At 37.5% G+C, this 22198-nt stretch overlaps 1 protein-coding gene across 7 annotated transcripts in view; it reads left to right on the forward strand.

Annotated features, from left to right (window-relative positions):
- ATG5 (autophagy related 5) overlaps positions 1-22198 on the forward strand; it is a 79469-nt gene that overhangs the window by 18934 nt on the left and 38337 nt on the right. For all 7 annotated transcript variants that reach the window (XM_030489376.1, XM_030489381.2, XM_030489377.2 and 4 more), the window contains one exon: positions 13585-13679. In XM_030489376.1, the coding sequence (XP_030345236.1) occupies positions 13585-13679 (95 nt within the window). The remainder of the gene's footprint in view (positions 1-13584; positions 13680-22198) is intronic.

Genomic DNA, 22198 nt, shown 5'->3' on the forward strand with positions numbered 1-22198 from the left:
GGTTGTTTCCTCTCATTAATGCTTGAGGATTGTCACTGATAAACAATACAGGTAAACTTAAAAAAGTTGCCCAGTAGAATAATAATTTTACTTTTCTCTGTGCCAAAAGGCCAAAGCTTTTTTCGTGGAGTAGTTCTGGCTTTTTTTGGTGGTGGGTTTGTTTTCTGTTTTTTGTTTATTAATTGATGATATTGCCATGGCTTTCACAAATATTTCTGCATAGATAAGTATTGACTTGAAAAAAGCAGCAAAAATGATTCAGCACAGGATGTTGTAAAATAATTAATGTTCTTACTTTGCACAGATGGCAGAAGCTGCACTGCAAAATGCAAGTGTGCAAAATGTAACTTCTTTTGGTTTTACTGTCTCCTCTTTATTATCATGGTTCTTAGAGGCCTGTAAGTTGAAAAGCTTTGCAAGTATTTCAGAAACTGCCATCTGGAATGGGTGGTAGTGCCACTTTCAATGCCTTTTCGTCATCTCCTGAAGCTGTCATTTATATTGTTACTGGTAAATGTATTTTACAGAAGCTGCAAGCATGAAGATTTTTATTCTATGTTGAGGTACAAAATACTAAATGCTTAGAATTAACATCTTCCCATATGTTTACAAGGAAAACTAAATGAAACAGGAGAAGCTTTGAATGCAAGAAGACCTAAGGCATGTCTTTGCTTTAGACAGTGAGGTTGCAAGTTACATTGGGTTTAATGTGTGTACTTAGTGAGTGTGTGTTTTCTATTTTTTTTGTTGTTGTTGTTAGTGATACTGCCTTCCCTATGAGAGATATTCCTGTAATAATTTTGAAGATTGAGTGCTTATTAGAAACTCTGGTCTCTATTTCTTTTATTTAAGTGGGGGAGAGTTAGAAATTGAGGAATTATCTTAATTTGCCATTTGGGTGGTAAGATCTTGAGGATGCCTTACATACCTGCAAAATTTATGAAGTAAGAAATTGTACTTTATCTGTTTCAATTTAAAGTACTTCTTGAGTGATTCTGTTTTGTATAGCTATTAGTCAGCAAACTGCCTGATAATAGATTCACAAAAGTGAATTAGCAGTAAATAAAGAGTTCTGGTCCACTGGAAGACAGGATTGGTATGAAAATAGGTATTTCCTGAAAACTTACATTGTTACAAGTCAATTTAAACTGCTATATTAATTCTGCAAAAGTAGTATTTTGCTGTTATAAAAGTATGTCTTGCAGGCAGTTTAGCTTGAGAGAAGCAAAATGCTGTGCCAGCATAATTTTGTTTTCTATTTCAGGAATTATTAGCTTTATTGCAAGAAGAAATCCTGTCACTTCATCCCAGTGCTTGAGTGTTCCCAGCAGTGCACTTCATGTGCACTTTTTATTAATACTTTTTAAAATTAAAACTAAAATACTTCTAACATGAGTTATAATACAAGTATAATAAGTTATAATAGTGGAAGAAGAGTTGGCTACACAGTGAAATGGTATAAGTTACTGGCCTTCTCTTAACCAGAAATTTATACAACCTTGATACCCTTAAGATACTAAGGTATGGGAACCAGATAAGCAGTGTGTTCTTTCTGTGCTAATCATAGGCTCTCTTTAGTTGATTATTTGTCTAAATATTTTCAGTTGTAGGGAAACCAAAATTTTACTGTTTTGCTTTATAATGTTGCCTAGCAAGACTGATTTCAAGGTTTCACTGTACTTGATGAGAAATCACACCTGTGGAATCTGACACCTAAATGAGACGCTTAAACAATCTTTTGAATACTTTCAAATGCTAATTTTAATTTCTCAGTTTTTCATAAAAGAGAAACAAGAAAAGCTTGTGAAACTAAGATGACTCTTTTTAAGCATGTTGTATCTTTCAGTATGTTTTTATAGGCTTTCGTTTGAGATGTAATAATTTTAAACCTCTTTGTGAAACAGAATGAACCACCACAAAAAAGAAAAGAAAGTAGCATTTGTGATAACTGCCTTGTAAGTAATGATACATCTGCAAGTTTGTTTTTTTTCTCTGTGAAGCTTCAAAACATTTTCTCCATTTCTTAAATATAAGATATGTTATTTGTTTAACAAGTGATAGCAGTGCTTGCATGATATGTATTAAACGTTTTTGGGGAAAAAAAATCTAGTTTTTCTTGTTCGGAAAAATGTAACTACCAATTACAAGTGTAATTCAGTAGAGATGTTTCTGCTGAGAAGGAAGTGCTTGAACAGGTAGCATGAGAAACTTTTCAGTTGCTTGTAGATGGCTTTTAGGGGAAGAGCTATAACAGTGAATTTGTGCCCAATCTTGTGCTGGTAACAGCTGGTAGGTATTCATAACAACCTTGACATCCCTCCTCCCACCACTTCTGGTTTTGTGTTAATCTGCTACCAAATCAGGAAGGTAAACATACTTTTCTGTCTGTTGCTTGTGCTGGGGTTTTGCTTGTTCTTCAGACTTCAGTTAGCCAATCTTTGTCCATAAACCAGATATTTCTTAGCTAGAACACTTCTCTGGGACAGGTGCATCTGTGTTGCCCTGATTTTGACCAGCGTCATGGATAGCTGACTGTGGTAGGGAAGTGGTAAATGCAGGCTATATAGATACTGACCTCTCTTCTTTTATAAGAACTGTTAAAATTCTTTGGTCAGAAATGATGGGAAATACTACTACTGGTTTTGCTTTAATGGTGTTATGGCCATTTTTATCATGGATAGGGGATTATCAAGTGGGTGGTTTTTTTCCTTTTGTCTTTGTGTGGAAAAATAAAGGCTTTCAGCTTTGAAACATTAAGACTTTGTGAGTCAAGTGGTGACTCAGGATCAACCAAATGCAATCTTAGCTGTTTTTAGGGGGAGAGCTGTATTTTTTTATTTTTGCATTTTTCAAAGGATTAATATCTATAACTTCAGCATATGATAGTTCTGATAAAGGGGTTTAGATCCAACACAGCTGCTTTTCAAACAGTTGTGTAGAGACATAAGCAACCATACCCTGAAATTTTCATAGGTGTCCTTTATGACAAGTGAAAACTAGACTTGGTATTTCTCATACATGAGTGTGGGAAATAAATAGTAAAAGCTCAAAGCCAATTTTAAGGCTTCTTTATGTATTATATAATAAAGTCATTATTTCACTGGAAATATTATGGAAAAAGAATGTAATGCTCATGCATGCTGTAGGGCTTACCAGAAGTTAAGTGGCCATGTGGAATTGTTCTTATTAAAAGAGAAAAATCCTGCAAGTATTCAGAATATGCAATATTTTATCTTCTAATGCGTGTGATCTCTTTTTTGTGTTGTCTTGCATTTATTTCTGAATCGTATCTAAACCAGCCTTGGGGTTTTGAGGGGCAGAAGTTATGTTTTTTTCTAGGTTACCACATTCCTGTTCAGAAGTGTTTGAAGTGCCAAAAAGAAATAGTCAGCACGTCTTTTGTGCTGTGTACCATGGCCCACACAGGTTTGATATGTATGAGATGCATCAGAGCAGGCCTTCCAGGGATTTTATTGTTATGGTAGTGGTGGTGGTCATTTTTGTTTGGATTTGATTTGAATTAAGTTTGGCAAGGGATGTAAAAGATAACAGGAAAGGATTCTATAGATACGTAGCAAATAAAAGACAGGCTAGGGACAATGTAGGCCCTCTCCAGAAGCTATCAGGAGAACTGGCTACCATGGATTTGGAGAAGGCTGAGGTTCTTAATGACTTCTTTGCCTCAGTCTTCACCAGCAAATGCTCTGACCACACAACCCAAGTCTTGGAAAGCAAATGCAGGGACTGTGAGAACGAAGACCTTAGGCCCACTGTAGGAGAGGATCAGGTTCGAGACCATCTTAAGAACCTGAACGTGCACAAGTCCATGGGACCTGATGAAATCCATCCACGGGTCCTGAAGGAGCTGGCGAATGAAGTTGCTAAGCCACTGTCCATCATATTTGAAAAATCCTGGCAGTCAGGTGAAGTTCCCAATGACTGGAAGAAGGGTAATATAACCCCCATTTTCAAGAAGGGGAAGGTGGAAGACCCGGGGAACTACAGACCAGTCAGTCTCACCTCTGTGCCTGGCAAAATCTTGGAACAGTTTCTCCTGGAAAACATGCTAAGGCACATGAAAAACAACGAGGTGGTTGGTGACAGCCAACATGGCTTCACTAAGGGGAAATCCTGCCTGACCAATTTGGTGGCCTTCTATGATGGAGCCACGGAACTGATGGACAGCGGCAGAGCAGTTGATGTTATCTACCTGGACTTGTGCAAAGCATTCGACACTGTCCCACATGACATCCTTGTCTCTAAATTGGAGAGACATCAATTTGATAGATGGACCACTCGGTGGATAAAGAACTGGCTCGATGGCTGCACGCAAAGAGTTGTGGTAAATGGCTCGATGTCCAGTTGGAAACCTGTAACGAGTGGTGTCCCTCAGGGATCGGTGTTGGGACCGGTCCTGTTCAACATCTTTGTCGGTGACATGGACAGTGGGACTGAGTGCGCCCTCAGCAAGTTTGCTAATGACACCAAGCTGTGTGGTTCGGTTGATACGCTGGAGGGAAGGGATGCCATCCAGAGGGACCTTGACACGCTTGTGAGGTGGGCCGATGGCAACCTTATGAAGTTTAACCAAGCCAAGTGCAAGGTCCTACACCTGGGTCAGGGCAACCCCAGGCACTGCTACAGGCTGGGCAGAGAAGAGATTCAGAGCAGCCCTGCAGAAAAGGACTTGGGGGTGTTGGTTGACGAAAAGCTTAACATGAGCTGGCAGTGTGCACTTGCAGCCCAGAAAGCCAACCGTATCCTGGGCTGCATCAAAAGAAGCGTGACCAGCAGGTCGAAGGAGGTGATCCTGCCCCTCTACTCTGCTCTTGTGAGACCCCACTTGGAGTACTGTGTACAGTTCTGGTGTCCTCAACATAAAAAGGACATGGAGCTGTTGGAGCGAGTCCAGAGGAGGGCCACGAGGATGATAAGAGGGCTGGAGCACCTCCCATATGAAGACAGGCTGAGAAAGTTGGGGCTGTTCAGCCTGGAGAAGAGAAGGCTGCGTGGTGACCTCATAGCAGCCTTCCAGTATCTGAAGGGGGTCTACAAGGATGCTGGGGAGGGACTCTTCCTTAGGGACTGTAGTGGTAGGACAAGGGGTAATGGGTTCAAACTTAAACAGAGGAAGTTTAGATTAGATATAAGGAAGAAGTTCTTTACAGTGAGGGTGGTGAAGCACTGGAATGGGTTGCCCAGGGAGGTTGTGGATGCTCCATCCCTGGCTGTGTTCAAGGCCAGGTTGGACAGAGCCTTGAGCCACATGGTTTAGGGCAAGGTGTCCCTGCCCATGGCAGGGGGGTTGGAACTAGATGATCTTAAGGTCCTTTCCAACCCTTACGATTCTATGATTCTATGATTCTATGGTTGTGGGTTGTTTTGGTGGGGGTTTTTTTTCTGGTAATGGATTGTGACCTAGACTTCAGTGTTAGTGCTGCAGTGTTTACTGGCTCGTTACCCTTTCTGCGCAAGTGACTATACAAATACTCAGCCCTGTATGGTGCAGTATCAGGATTCTAAACTATCACCCCCCTGAAACTGACTTTTGCCTTATTACTCTTCCCTGCTGGCCTGGTCCTACTCGCATAGCTGCCCTTGTCACAGCGCAGAGGTAGGGAATTGACGGCAGTCTGAATCTCCCCATTGGCTTTCTCTGCTCTGCTCTCAACAAGGGCGTTGTGAGGCTGGGGAGAATTAGTGGGTCTCAAAGGAGGACATGAACTGCACAAAGGCAGAAAAGGGAGAAAAGCAAAAGGTAATCCAGCATTCACAATGCTACTTTATACTAAAGTCTCCACCATGAGAGGAGGTTGTCTAGGACAGAGCTATATAGAGATGCTTTCTAATGTTTTCACCATCTTGTGTGAGACGTCCATGTGTTTAATGAAAACTGCTAACTCTGAGGGAGCAAGCTTGGCACAAGTAATCTGCCAACCATATAACCTTTTCGTATATTGTGGAGAGTTTGAAGTTTCAAGGCCTTTGTGTTTTGTCCTCATTTTGAGACTCTTCCTCCTGGAATGTCACCATTTCTTCAGAAATACAGCCACCTTCCAGACTTCCTGCTGACGCAGGTGTGCCTTTCATCTTCAACCCCAGCCACAAATCAGCTGGTTCTCTACCTTCACTGTTCTCATCTCAGGTAGCTTTTTCAGATATTTGGTAGACTTGGATTCAGATTGAGAGAATCTTGTACTGTGTTTCTGTAAGTCTATTTTACTTGGGTGTAAGTGATGCAGAGCCTTTTTTTTTTTTTTACTGCCTTCTGCTTTCCTTCCTCCCCTTAAAATGTCATTTCCTGTAAGATGTTTAAGGTCTAACTAAATTTCACAGTAAACTATCTCTAAAAACAGACTTAATTTTTAAAATTAACTTTAGTAGTTGAGGGTTTTTAGCTTAATAATTTGAAATGCTTCTACATTACTTTCTGCTAGTAAATGCCTGAGCTTGACAGATGCATTAATGTAAAGATCCCTTAAATCTGAAGAAAAGCTGTATTAGAAAAAGCATAGTACAGGGAAAGCAAAGTAGGTTGGTGAGTTACACAGAGATATGCTGCTCTATTTTCATGTATGTAAACAGAGCATAATCAGAGGCAAAGAAGGTATTAAAATATCCAGGCTATCTAGTCTCTGAGCAGAGAACGGGAGGACAGGTGACATTGTCAGGTGTCCTTTTCCCTTTGACTTACTCAGGAAAGTCTGTAATAAGCCCTGCTGCTCTATTCCTACACAACCCGTGGCTTCTGTATTTCAAAAATGGATTACACATTTTTGTTTAATAGTTATCAGAGCTTTCTTTTTAGCTTAACTGACAATACCTACGGAGATCACCTGCTTTTAGGCTACAGAGAAAGCTTAAATTTGGTAGGATACATGCATTTTCATATTTGATTAAAGGAAAGAAAGTATTCAGTCTTGATTATGTTCTTCCCCTGAACCTTTTCCAGATAATTGATGACCTAGAAACGAAGGGAGGTGGTGTTAAGAAAACAGTGTACTTAAAGTGAAACTTCTGTTTTGTCCATATGTTTAATAAGTGAGAAGAATGCTGTTCAGGTATGGCTCCCTTGTGTATGTTAAAATGGGAGGAAAAACCTTTTTGGATCTGATAAATAATCTGAAGAGTGAAATACTGCTTTGTCATACAGTTTTCAGAATGTCCTGTTAACCTGCAACACTCTCTGTCTTCAGAATGCTACTTTGCTATAAAAACTAATGGATAAATTACAGTGTAAAAGTAAATGTGTTAAATACACTGCTCTCAAACCTAATTGTACAGTACTGGGGGAGGGATCCCCCCTTTTTTTTTTTTGGACTGCATCTGTAGCTCAATTTATAGTGTGGCTTATGCATTAATATATTTTTTAAACTAGAATTTACAGCTAACTATACATAAGGAAGTTTTTCCTAATTGTTCTCTGATATTAAACACTTCTGTTGGAAATTTGTTACAGTGCATACAGGCAAGCTGAGTTGAATTGATTGAATTCATTTAAATCATAATAGTACTAAAAAGGAAGTGGCAAACCTAGGTTGCCAACTTTGAGGCCCATACCACTGTACGTGACTCTTATTAGTACTCAAGCTAGTGAGCATGATGTTCGCAATGATTCCATGTCTTATTTGGAATGGGTGGGCCAAGTAAAGCCTGTTTGGTTTTGACTTTTAAATTTTACAATCACTACTGCTTTCCTGTGGTATTACATAGTCACATGCTAACTGAATGCAAATTTGGAGGGTATGTAAGATCAATGGGCACATCATTCAGTGGAGATATTTCAGGTAATGACTGTTGTGTAATTGCATGGCAATATTACGACTACTCCAGATATGTACATTCATGTTGAATGTTGTTACTTTGCTAACTGTGGCGTGAAGAATATTTCCATGTATTTCTGTAGCTAGCTTCTGTCGCTTACATTAAGTCAAAACAGTTCTAAAGTCTTATCTCTCCATATTCGATATTTAACTTGTGCCTGAAAATAGTATGAAAAAACTAGTAAACTTATGTGCCCTCTTCAGTTGTGGATTTGTATTATATACCACAATCTGTCAAAATACCCAAGTAACCTCAGCGTTTAACCACAGTAACATTTTAACTGGGCATGGTGGCAATGTATAAAGCAGAAAAGAAAAAAAAAAGTACATTTTGATGATGCCATACCAGTATTTCAAACTCTGTTCTCAAAAAGGCTGGCACTGAACTGTAGTAGTCAGAGTCAAATACGTATCGGAGTCGTCCTGAAGATCATGATAATTGAAATTATCTCTGGTTTTATTGTACATGAATAAGAACTATGAGATTAGATGGCCTAAAGTAATTTAGAGACAAGTCTTTAAATAGCTGAGAAATAGAGTAACTACCTGTAAAAGCTGTTTCTGAGTAGCACTGTACAGTTAATTTTGAAGTGTTTATAATATTTATCTTCCATCATCAACACTGCTTTGTGTTTGAGGCATGTCGCAAAAAATATAACTTCTTACAAAATTGGTTAACATTGCTCAGCAGTCAGCAGAACTCTGCATGCATGTAGAGTCTTAGTCTTCCTGGAAACAAGGTGGAAGTAGAATTAATACTAAATTTTGAGAAGACCCCTTTCTGGCTGCAAACACCATGCTTATTAGAGCATGAGTCAGTAGAAAATATACTTCCTTTAATGTTAAGAAAATACACTTTTTATCCTTGACTTGTAGCTGTCTGTAAAGTACAGTTTATTTGATCATATGTATGTGGCAGATTAAACCCTTAGTGAGTTTATGACTAAAAGAAAAAGTTGTTGAGAGCAGTTGATAGATGGAGGGCAGAGCTGCCATTCAGAGGAACTGTGACAAGCTGGAGCAATAGGCAAGCAGGATCTGACAGAAACAAGTGCAAAGTCCTGCACCAGGGACAGGAAAAACTTCGTACATCCAGACAGGCTAGGGACTGACTGAGAAGCAGCTTTGTGGAAGTAGGTAATGGTGAACAACAAGCTGAATTAAAAGTCTGAGTGTTGCAAAATTGAAGATTAACCACGGAGCTGCTTTTGCCCTTGTGCCCCCTAGAATATAGACAGATGGTGAGTAATTCTTCCCCTCGGCTCAGCACTTGTAAAGCTGTGCTGGGAATGCTGTTGTCCTCTTTGGGACCCCAGGACAAAAGAAACGTTGGCAGTTAGAAGAGTCCAGCAGAGTGCTGCTAGGGTGATTAGGGGCTGGAACATATGCTCTATTAAAAGAGAGTGGGGAGAATTGTCTTGTTTAGCCTGAAGGTGAGGAGGCCGAGGATGGACCTAATAGCTGCTCTCCACTACCTAGAAGGAAGGCTTGTAGACTAGATGGAGTCAGATTGCTCTCAGACATGCCTCCATTGGCAGTAGAGTTGTACAATTACAAAAGAAAGTGGTTACAAGTTTCTGCGGGAGGAAGTCTGGGATATTTGGGCAGAGGAAGTGAGAGTGGTTGAGTGGAAACCTGTGGGGATGGTCAAAACATGACTGGGCGAGGCCTTGAGCAAACTCATTTGACTTTGTGTAGACAGCTCTTCAGCGCTCTCTTTTTTTTTTTTTCTTTTTTTTTTTTTTTTCTCCCTGAGGGAAGAGAGGAGGTAAGAGGTGGGGACAGGAGCTTTTATTCCAAAGCTTGACCTCCAGAGTCACTTCCAATTTAAAGTTTTTCTATGGTTCTGGTACATCAGTTGGAGAGCCTTTGGTCTCTGCTGGTTTCAGCTGGGATAGAGTTCATTTTCTTTGTAGTGGCTGGTACAGTTCTGTGTTTTGGCTTTAGTCTGAGAACAATGCTGATAATGCACTGATGTTCTGGTTGTTGCTAAGTAGTGCTTACCCTAATCAAGGACTTCTTGGTCTCTCATGCTCTGCATGAGCACTGTGTGGTCTGCATGAGACCCACCACAGTTTCTTAGTTAATGTTATGGTTGGTTCTGTGCAAGTATTTCTACCTGTGCGTTATTTCTATGGTTCATATGGTTACTAGACAGTGGTGAACCACTGAGAATACACACAAGGTTTGTGTTTTTTAAACTCAAGGATTGGACACATTTTTATGCAAGCTCTCTGCTTGCATAGAGCTAGAGATACCTTTCAAATTTATACAAATAGATGGCTTTAAGACGACACAATGAATAGTACAGATAAAGAATCATGCATGTGTGCATCTCTGTAATATTGAAGGATAATGTCCATCTGGTATCATTCAGTGACTGCATTTCTAATAAATACTTATAAGTGACTTATATTTCTAAATGACAGATTTTTCAACTGGATCTCTCCTCCCTTAGTTGATTATTAATTTTCTGCTCTTTGACATAAAATGCAGTGAGAAAAGTTTTTATATTTCCCTTTAGACAAAGTTATATAGCAACCACCCTCTCTTGTTTAAGAAATATGATTAGTAGTCATCTGAAACTTTTATACTGTCACTAATCTCACTTCTGTTTGGATCTTATTGCCATTACTTTGAATATTGTTGTTCAGATATGAGCATCTGCCTTTTGCAAGTACAGATTTTTGCTAATACAGAAACTCTTTAACACATTGGTCAAGCACTTTCTTAAAAACAGATGGGTTGTGGAAAACAAAAGTAATCAGATTTAACTATTACAGGAGTTTAGATGTCGTGTAGACTGCATAAGCTTTTCACAAGGGAGGGAGATGAGTGTGTAAAGTGCTTTTGCTAATAAATAAGGAACTGTTCTTGTTTACTGGCTTGGCGAAAACTCAGTTTTGTTTTGATCATCAAACTTCCGGCACCTTCTGTCTTTAAGACCTGTCTAGCCAAAGCACTAATTAGTTCTTATAGCTCATCATAGCATTAATAGCTTCCGTAAGTCTGTTTTACATATATAGGAGGTACTGACGTACAAAAATGGGAGAATGAGGAATCCTTTCACTTATATTTTCAAGGGGATTGGTGGGGTGGTGGTGGGTCGTGTTGGGTTTTTTATTTAAGTTTTGAGTCTTCAGGTTTCTGCAAAAGTTGTTTTTAGATTTTGGAGCTTTAGGATTCTGGCATTCAGTTAATGCCCCTAATGCTAATAGAAGCTCTCGCCAGGTCGTATATATCATTATGTAAACTGAATAGCCTTTTCCTGCTGCTTGCAAAGGTGTTTGGAGGACAGCAACACAAGGTTATGAGGATGAATTGGCGTAGATGTCTTCAGACAGTGCTGTACACACAGTGGAGATGTGTCTTAAGATGTCTGACTCCATTATTTCTAGCTAATTTATTGGAAAGTTTTTCATTCCCAGGATATAAGGTAGATTGACAGAATATACTTGATCATGAAATGCAACAAGTCTCATCATTAACTGTTGCAGTTATATTGCTGTTATATTTAGAAACTGTTAGAAATTTAAACACCTTGATAAAACCAAGATTGTCTTGAGCAATGTGTCAGTGTTCAGAGAACAATAAATTTGTAAATTTACCTGCCATAAATAAGATTACCTGCATAATTTCTGGGAGGTGAGGAAGTTGGAATGAAGAAGTGAATTAACTGTACGTTACTAATATTTAACTTTTTTTGTCCTTCAAAGATTCACTTGTTTGCCGTATATGTCACAAGGAACAATATACTTAAGCTCCTACTATAAGTCTTATTTGTTCAGAATTCCGTGTTCCTCTGATCCATAAGATGTGTTGCTCATTTCTGCTGAATTTTGAGGACAGTAAGCTGTTCACCCAACTTTCCTAGTTACTGTAATAGCATTAAACAAGTAAATGAAGTTAGGTTTGTTTTATTTGTGTTCAGATAGGATGTCTCCAAATATGTAGATTCCTTATTTAAGAGTCTGCTGAAGCTCACTAGCTTAAGTAGGTTTTGTTTAGTTTGGTTTGTGTATCACATAATTAGTAATTTTATTGACTGAGTGGTAATTGAAGTATAAATCAACCAGTGCCTACTGTCCACACAGTCTGCAGTGAAAGTTGTAAGCCATTCTTAATGCTGTCTCCAAGGACTAGGGAAGCGTGCTAAGTCTTCACCTTGCCCCTGATGGGGTTTGTAGGATGACATACATTTTTTGTGTCAGACATTGTAAGAATAAACCTCTGAGTGTAGGCTGGAGTTCCCAAATGCAGGCTTGCTTGGATGCAATCAGTGTCACAGTCATCACTGTCACTGCCACCTGTTGAGCTTCCCAGCTGGTGAGCTATGGGGTGGCACCCTCCGTCCAAGCAGCAACTCATCTCAGGCAGGTGCCTGCATGGTGATGCTGATTGCCGCTCTTGTAAGTGCTTGTCAAGAGGCACTTGCCTCTCAGGAAGCAAGGGTGTGGAAGTACTTTGAGATAAGTATCAGGAAATGCTCCTACAGAATACCTGGCAGGAGTATGTTTACCACTTCTTGGGAATTCCTGCCTTGTCACAGTCAGGAAAAGCAACGCATTGTAAACCCTGCAGTATGTATTAACGATGTCTTTTAGTGCACTGACAGGCATCTGTGCTGTACATGGGAGTGAAGCAAATCTCAGACTCTTTCAATTTTCTGCAGTTGCTTTAATTCTTATTAGCAGTTTTGGAAGTGGGAAGATCCTTTGTTCTGCAAATACATTTCTGAATTTCACCTTGCTTCAGGGGGGCTGAATTCCGTAACGGTTATGCCACCAGGCTTCTTGAGACTCGTCTAAATATTGTGCTGAGGAGGGAAAACTGGGGACACTGTGCTCCTTCTGAAGAAACACTGCTATGTTGGGTGTCTTGAGGAGTTAGAGCCTGTAACGAATCTTATCTCTTGCTCTTATCTTTCTAAAGCTGTCTTCTCCAGTAAGGCAAGCAGCAGCTTTATTCATCTTAGCTCTTAATGTTCCTTTCTGTCACTTTTGGTATTTGTTATTTGCTTGATTTGAGTAATTGATTTGCATGTACGAAAGCCTTTACTGCTCTAGACCTGTGCTGTCCTTAATATACTTTAAACACAATAAGCTATTTGGTTCTTGTAATGTCTGAACAGGATGAAATGGTGTGCTGCCTTGGGCTACTTTGCTAAACCTAGTTACTTGGATAATATTAACAAAAATGTTTTTCAAACATGAACTTTTATTTTCAGGTTGTGTCATGAAACTGGCAGTATATTTTCTGATCATATTGTACATTGTTGAAGATTATTTTAAGGTTTAAGTATCCAAATGTAAACCCCTCAATAAGTTTTTCTACAATTTTGTTTTCTCTACTTTACACTTATTATTCATATATAGTTAAGAACAATTGGATATTTTTAACAGACTTTGAGAGTGTGGACCGGTAGCAGTGGGGGGTGGGTGGGGGAACAGACACTGTTGAGATAGCGAAATCCATAACTTGTGGCCCAATATTTCCCTAACAGTGGGAGATACAATATGAATTCAGGTTGCCTTCTCTTTCGGTTTGGTAAGTTGCCACATTATGGTTTTCATAGGGGACTGCAGATGAGTTACCTTTGGCTTCAGACTAAATAGGGATGAGAAATGTGGGGAAAATGAATTCATACAGGTCAAACTTATGTAAGGAAAGTCTGCATGTTTTTCCAATCCTGTCTCATTTATCTCACCTGGAAAAGAACATGTGTTGTTAATATTAACAAAATCTAATTTTACCTTCACAGATAAATTTGAGCAGTTTTGGGCAATAAATCGAAAACTCATGGAGTATCCTCCAGAAGATAGTGGATTTCGATACATCCCATTTAGAATTTATCAGGTAGGAGACAATGAAATAAAACCACTATTACCAAAGTCTTCCACTGACATGTCATATATCATAATCTGTTTTCAGAATTATACGTTCCCTTTTCTAACATTATCGTATAACTTTGTATGCTCATCACTGCTGGACCTTTGAGTTGTATAAATTAGCAAATTAGTTATATATGGACTGTATTTATGATAATGTATATAGTTGCCATTTGTTGTAACTCTGTAATGCTTAAAAATGTACTAAGGCTGATACAGATTATGTTTGGGGTTTTGTTTCTAAAAAGCTAATTCTGTCATTAAAAATAACTGCTAACTATGAAGACTGCTTTGCGTGCAAAATGGCCTCTGAAAGGTCTAAGTCAGATATTTCAGAAGCAACACTTTTCCCTCAACCACTGTATAGGCTTCTTTTCTTTTTAGCCTCATAAGGTGAAAGTAACAGCATAGGTCTTGCATCTAGTTCTTACATTTGTCTTCTAATTGTATATTATACAATCCAAAACTGGATTTGCATATTTTTTCTGTTTTAATTTGCCAGTGCACTATTTTTCTCAGCGGTTTATTTGGAGACTTATTCCTTGGAATCCTTCACAATTTTTTTATATCCCCTTAGTTTTTTATAGCATTAAGATCAAAATGAAGTTTGGAATTATGTATGGTTAAAAGTTTGTATAGAATTCATATAGCCTCTCCGCAAATGAAACAGTTCTGCTCTGTTTCGTCTTAGAAACATTTTCATCTATTTACATTTAAGTTTTGCACCTGTAACCCTCAAAAGTACTTTATTCATAGTACTGAGTAGTCTGATACTACTTTTGTAACAGGTTTTAATGACCATACAAAACTATACAATCTTACAGTGGGACTGAAGTAACTTTTAATGTTAGATTTAAGCCATTTACTGTCATAGTGAAACCTTAGGTTGAGAACGGAAGTCAGTTATTTTGTTAGAGATCATAGCAGATGGCAAGGTTTGTATAAGCATCAAAAAGTGTGTATCAGGAAAAGTAGTTCACTCACAGCATTTTGTTTGTTTGGTAACTAAGTTGTTTCTTTTGTTCGCTGATAGGTGTGGGGGTGTTTTTGTTTGTTTTTGTTTTGTTTGGGTTTTTTTTTTTAAGTCTTTTCATAGAAATCAGGTAAACGGGTTTGCAAAAATGGAGGTTTTGCTGTCTGAATAAGGTACGGACCTTTAAGCCATGAGGGAAATTTTCTGTATCACATGATTTCAAGCTAGTAAAGCTTTTTTTTTTTTTTTTTTTTTTAAAAAAAAAAAAAAAAAAAAGGAAAAAAAAAAAGCCAATTCGGTAATATATATCCCTTCAGCCAGTAGTATTTATTTTGATTCTCATTATCTTTTCAACTGGAAACCCTCACTTTCTGTAGTTTAAACCAAAAATACCTAACTAAGAATGAAAGACCAGACACAAATAAAATGATGCTGAGACAGCCTTTGAGAAGATTGGTGTGTATTATTTTCAGTAATGCTGCTCTTAATATTTCTAAATGTAATGTTCCTCTTTTTTAAAAAGTGGATGCAGGTGTTTCTAGCTTTCTTTGCTTCATTTGGTTTGTGTACTGATTACTGCTCATCATAAAAGTCTGTGTATTTAAAGGAATTTTCAGAAAGCGTTAGGGAGGGTGAGATTATAATTTAATTCCAAGCAAGGAATTGACTCCTGTAGTTTTAACATAATCCTGCAGTACTTGATGAGACTTACATATGCTGAAGTAACCAACTCAAAAGTATTCGTAAAATGTATTTAACTCCCACCCTGATTGCATTTAATTTGTATTAGTACTGGTAGAAGTCAGCTGTGCATTCTAGTTGGTTGCATGCATATCCCTACATAAATACCTGAAGGCCAGTTTAGCCTGGGTTTGTGTTACAGTGGATGTTTATTCCCTATGTGTTTTTGTAGATATTTAAGGATATACAGGTAGATGGCAGGAAATACTAGGCATTGTCTTCAGTGAGGAAGAGTTCCTCCTCTTAGTCTCCATACTTTCCATTATCCCAAAATTATTAGAAGGAAATTCTGTGAAGGGAACTGCTTAGATTATGTTTTGGCAGTATGAGGTGGATGAATTTGTTTTCCCTCAAAGAAATGTACTAGATTATGATATCAACTAAGAAAAATCAGCTTTAGCAATTACTAAATGTATCCGGAGAAGTTGCTGCAGGAAAAAATGTATGCAATTAAGTGACCGGACATGCTTTTCACTGAAGGCTTAGTATTTTCAAAACTCAAATACTCTTTCAATTGTAAAGTTTGTCTATTGAAATATATTTCTGAAGAATAATATGAATCATACTTGGTGTGGTATCCAAATCTGATGGTGTGTGTGTGGGAGAAAAAGATGGCAAAAATACAAACGTTGTACTTGGGTAAGTCAGAACTAAACTAACCACAGGTGATTTTAAAAGCCCTTGTCCGGCACCTCTTCTTTTAAGTTGTAGCAGTTACAATTGGACCAGAATCCAGGCATCTACTGTAGAAGATGAAGTGAAAGACTGAGTATTGCCAAGGATCAACTCATCTGCAATTTTAAAATTAAATTAAAATTTTTAAATCTGGCTGAGAGATCTTGGAGATTTAATTACCATCTGTCATAGTTTGAGCTGTGTCATATGGAGCTTACACCACATGAACCTTTGACAGAGGTGGAAACTTTTTCTACCAGAGATGGTTTAAAAATAGTGATTATATTTTTTTGACACTTTTGCTTACATCTATCAAAAAAAAAAAAAAAAGTGCCTTGTCACCACTTCAGAAGTATAAGCTGCTGTGTCTTCAGTTGACAGTTGCATGAAAACTTTCTTGCTTTTTTGTCTGATAGTACTGTTGAATAGAGTGCTTTATTCACTTGTTCTTTAATAGCAAGAGAGAAAATAATAATAATTGTTTTGCGTATGTTAGGCATTAAAAAGCATTGCTTTTCTTGTACAGCACTAGAGCTAGTTTGGCTTGAGGACTTTTTCCACATGTTCATAAGACCGGCTGGTTTTGCACTTTCTAATTGAACAAAATATATAGCTGGTAGATGGCAGGAAGTTTTCATCAGTCTTTGGCTCCAGGCACTGTGACAGGGCCTATTAGTCAGGCACTGGAAAGGAGTCCCTACGTGCTGATAGAGATTACCCTGATGAACCACTCTAAATCTCATTTGTTTTGCACTTAGTTTGCACTCATCCACAAGTTTTGGTATCTTGCTCTTGCCCCGTGTCATGCTTACCCACTTTCTCTTGCTTGCTCTTGTCCATCTTCCTCCTTTCCTCTGGAGTCTGCCCTTTGAGTATATTGTATTTCAAGTTGTAAGTAGCATTTCATTCTCGAGAATAAAATAATAAAAGTATGTGAAAGAAAACATATTAAAGCTGTTCATTACATGTTTTTCTGTACTTTTCTAGAATTGCATTTGGCTTAAGGCAGGCTGGCTGTTGTTTGTTTGCCAGCCCAAAAAGGGATGGTCTGGAATTATTTGTTTGCTTGTTCCTTTATTTGGGTCCTAGGACATGCCACTAGGATGTGGTACTGGAATGAGCATTTCCTTTGCCTCTATTTTCTAAGGGTTTTGATTAGGTTATTAGTTTTATTGTCTAATTATATAATAGGTCTTAGCTTTGAACAGGCTTTTCCTATCATAAGTCCCTTAAGATGTTGTAATTAAATTGTGCAGTCACAAATTGTTAGGATGTTTATCTGCTTTAGTAATGTGAGTAAAAATCTCCATACTTAATAATACCTCGGTTAAATCTAACACTTTGCTCTTTCTATCAAGGTTACAGTACCAAGATGTCTAAATAGATTTAAATGTCCATCATGACCTGTACTCTAAAAATAGCAGGGTGGGAGGGGGAAATGAAATATTCTAAGACACTATTAATATATCTGGCTCAATAAATGAATCAGAAGCCTGAGCATGCTTCCAATCTGAAGCGATGGAAGACTCGTTTAGTTGTATTGCCACATTAATTGGCAGAGCTCAGATAATTAATTGCAAAACCCATTACAAATATGCAAATCAGCATCACAATTTGACCCATGTTATGAAAACTGATCAAAAGAGATTGTTTGGAAAGATACCGCATCCACTTGTAAAGTTTTCAAGTAATAATGGATCCACCCTTTTATGCTTGTGGGTTATTAAAATCTTTTTGGTTTTGTTGTTTTTGGGATGAAGAGCCTCCATTGCATTTCAAGGCTGAATTTGTCTGACTTCAACTCCAATTTCTAGATTTTGTTTTGCCTTATATCACTTTAAAGTCTTCTGACTTTCTAACCTCCAGGTTCACTTACAGAGTAATTTCAGCAGCTTCAGTTTTCTTCAGTAAGCTGACTCAATTAAGCTCTTTAAGCCTCTTGTCATGAGGCTTGCTTACCAGTACTGAAGTTTTTTTAGTCATCTTTTCAAACACTAGCTGATATTTGATAATCCTCAAGATTATTATTAGAGAGATGTAGAGGTTAAAAGTAAAGTTTATTTCTATAGAATTTTAGATCAAAAATATTTTAAGCATAAAGGTAAAGGATAGAGGTAAAGTTAGCTGCTACTTGAAACTGCAAATCTGAATATTTTTATGAAAGAAATTGAGGTGCAATGGCTCGTCGAGTAAAAGAATTAGAAGATTTAAATGCTGTCAACCAGAAGAGGGCAACACAACACAGCAAGTTTCAGCTTCTTGTTGCCTAGTGCAGAATACTCTTGAATAGACTTGTCTTTAATACCGTATTTAACTTTTTTCTTATTTATTAAAAATGACATTTTCATAAAGGATCTGCTAAAAATAGATCAATTTATTTCTTAAAAACGTCCTTTTACAAGGAGGAAGTTTGGGTGAATAGGAAAATAATGTGAAATGGTGGTTGGTTTGTGTAACAGAGCTGTGCTCAGCTGCATTTCTGTCCTGAAATGAAAAAAATGGACTTTGATTCATCATCGAGTACACAGAATGACTTATTCTAATAACTGATGTCTCAGCACTGAAGAAACACCAGCACATGTTCACCAGCTTTAAATTAGTTCAAAATCAAAGCTTTATGAATAAGAAAGTTTAAAAGCTTTGGTAGGCAAATATTTTTTCTAGTGCCTCATTATTGGGAGAAAAAAAAGCTAAACAAACAAACCAACCATTCTATGAAGTATTGCATATGGGTAGCATGATCAATAAGTTGCTATGAATACTTGTTTTCTGAACTTAATTGCTTTGTTCTGTGCTGAAAGTAATAGCAATTTGACAAGTCGTCACCTTGAGTTGAAAGTCACTGTCACCACAGTTGAGGTTCCATAATTGCCTAAGCTTTTTTGGTCCATCTAAGTGCAAAGTGAAATGGGCTAGCTCAAACTAGTGGTGTTAAAGATGACTTTTTTTACATGTTTTATATTAAGGAATGTCCATGCAGTTCTTTTAAAAGACTTAAGGAACCCACATGCAAGATCAGCCTTGTGCCTTTAAGAATCTTAGTAGAGAATGGGAACTCAATCAGTTTAAAAGAAGAATTTTGCGATTGTGACCTTTACTTGTTGTCAGAGATGTGACTAAAGTTTACATAAATATGCCTAAGTTATCTGTAAAACTGTCAATCAGCCTAGTTCAGAGCTATCGTGAGAGTTGCACAGTGCTCAGGGGAAGAGGCGCAGGAGAGATGGGACTATAAAACAGCAATTTGGGTAGCTTCTGTGAGCTGGTTGGACTGTTACCAAGCTGGATAGTTTTAAGCTAGCTCAGGCTTGTCAAGAGAAGCTACAGAAATCTTTGAGTTGTGTGTAGATATAGCTTGTGTACAAAGAATAAGGTAGTTTTGCTTGCATGAAAAAAAGTTTGTTGAGGTTCTGAATTATAAGTAGTTTAAAGCAATTTTAATCCAGGGATATACTGGATTCTGCATGTTAGGGAAAATTGGGTAGTATTTTGTTTTAAAACCTTTTTTGTCTTATTGGATACTCTTCTAAGAATTTAGGTGTATCAAACCCAGTAGCATGTCACTAGTTAATTTATTAACTTTGTGTAAATAGTTATATAGATTATTATTTTGTTAGTTAAGTCAAAATACATTCTGAGTTACAATGAAATGGTGAACACTTAGTGGAGGGAAAATAAAAAGTCTATTTCTAATGTGAAAATGCTTTAATCTTACCAAATGCCTTATGCACTCCCTAATCACAAATTGCTAGTTACTTTTTTAGCAAATTATTCTTATATAAAACCATAATTGGTCATCTTTCTCTGAATTGTCTTATGATAATGAACTTGGACATAAATAAGTTTATGTAAATGTTCACGCTACAAATTTGAATTTAAACCATGAGGTTTAGATTCTTGTGGCTTTATTTAAGTAAACTCTTTTATTAAGGTAATACTCTTGTATATTTATATATTACCCTAAATTTGTTATGAAAATTTATATGTATGCAATTAAAAAAAAAAAATAATTTCAATTTTCACCTAATCCTTGAGTGTTAATTCTTAAGAATATGAGTATGATAGGAGGTGGGGATGAAAAGTGAATGAAGCAATAATTCATTTAAATTAGGTCTGTGTACAGTTACTGTTAGATCTTGTAATTTAAATGCAGTACTCTTTGGTATATTGCTGCCTTTCTTTTGATCATTAAAGCTGATCACTTCTCTTTTTCATTTGTTTTCGTCAACACAAACTGATTTGCCACTTTCACTACATACTTCGTTATGTGGTCAGGTTCTTATTTTACAGCAGGAGGGATTTTTGCTACCTGAAACTTGCAATCCAGTGCTGTATTCCTCTGAGACTGGCTCTCGTACTCTGATGTAATAGCAAAAAAACCCTCCAAAACAAACAAAACCAAAACAGTTGGTGAATTGCTTTACATTCAGAAAAAGGAGAAAAGCAAAACATGGAAATTTTTTCTTTAGAGGGATGAAGAATGTTTTCTTCAAGGGTTATTTCTGTGGGTGTGTGGCATATGCGGTGCCTATTGCTTAGGAATTAAACTAGAATGAAGCCTAGCCTATGATGATGATGCAAAAAGTTAACTCTGCATAGGTGAAAGTCACAACAGCAGCTGTTTTGATTTGTCAAGCTCAGTATGCCATCTTATGTTTCCTTTACTTATTTTTAACTAAAATAAATAAAGTAGGTTAAATTTGCACAGAATTGAAGATTAGAAAATATAGAAAGTGTTCCGGTTTTGGAAAGTACCAAGACTTCTATCTGCACTTTCCAGAAAACTAAAAGCAAATTGTACACAGGTAAGAGTGGAAGGAACAAACCTATGAGGAAGTGTGATATGGCACCATACTCTAGGAATACGTTATGAATTAACAAACAAATTTCTGAAATTTTGCTATCCTTGACTGTAGGAGTTTCTTCTAGTTTATCGTAGAAAACTAAGAATTATTTGGTTTAATACTTTTAAGTAGATTGAAAGTGTTGTGTGAAGTATTGTACTATTCATCGCTCTTAAGCAAACAATCTGATGTTTGGTCTTGTGGATGTAAATCTATTTCTGAAGTTGTTTGCTTTATAGGTAGTCAGTACTCAATTGCTTACTTTTATGTGAAGCTTAGGTCGGCATATGCGCATAAGACACTGCAGCTGTGAAAAGCACTGTTGATTTGTTGTCACTGATTCTTCACGTACCTTGATATATTACCAATTGCAAATACTAATCCTTTTCTGGGAAGGTAATTTAGTACTTCAAGGACATGCTTATATTGTATATGTCTCTGTCTTCTCAGTGCTTAACAAAACTGTCTCTTGGAACTGCTTCTTCTATTTAGCTTCTGTTATTTCTGGCCTCAGGACCGTTGTCTGCTGTCTGTTCTGGTTGTTATCACTCTCTTGAGTGTTGACTTTCTTCTGCTTGTAGGATCTGTACAATTCACCTGAGGTTAAATAGTGGAAATTCAGTAGTTCAGAAAATATAGGGCTATTTCCCGTGCACAAGCAAATTTAACAAATAACACGAAAGACCAGGCTACAGCCAGAATGTGGTTCAGCCATGCTTGTTGAGTATTTTGACATGAAAGTGGTTGTGAGTCATACTTCTGCAACTTTTGGTATGGAACTGGTGATGGAACTTCTGGCAATATACACACTCTTGCTGAAATTGACGCATAAGGTGGGATTGTTGTGAAGCAAAATTGCTGCCTCTAGGTAGGGTACCTGCACTGTATTTAGAATTACAGCATGTACTCCTTCAGTTCTAGAGGTTTTTACCCCTTTCTGGCAAAGGTCACTTAGTTGGATGTATCTGCTATATATGTGCAGATGAAGCGGTTTTTTTCGGGGTTTTTCAGTTACTTAACCTCAAGTGTACCCAGTGGGACTGAGGTTCTACAATAAGAATTTTTTATGAAACACAGCCACTTCAGATGGAAGAGAGTACAATCTCTGAGTATCTCAGAAGTGTCTCGGTGCCTGCACTCATAAATGTGAAAGTTCTCCTAAATAGCTTTTAAATTAAAAGAATACAGGGAGTTCAGTGGTGGGACCTATGGCAAAGAAGGATGAACAGTATCCTGGGCTGTTCTGGGAGGAGT

This window comes from Strigops habroptila, chromosome 6 (assembly GCF_004027225.2).
Source record: "Strigops habroptila isolate Jane chromosome 6, bStrHab1.2.pri, whole genome shotgun sequence".
Lineage (NCBI taxonomy): Eukaryota > Metazoa > Chordata > Aves > Psittaciformes > Psittacidae > Strigops > Strigops habroptila.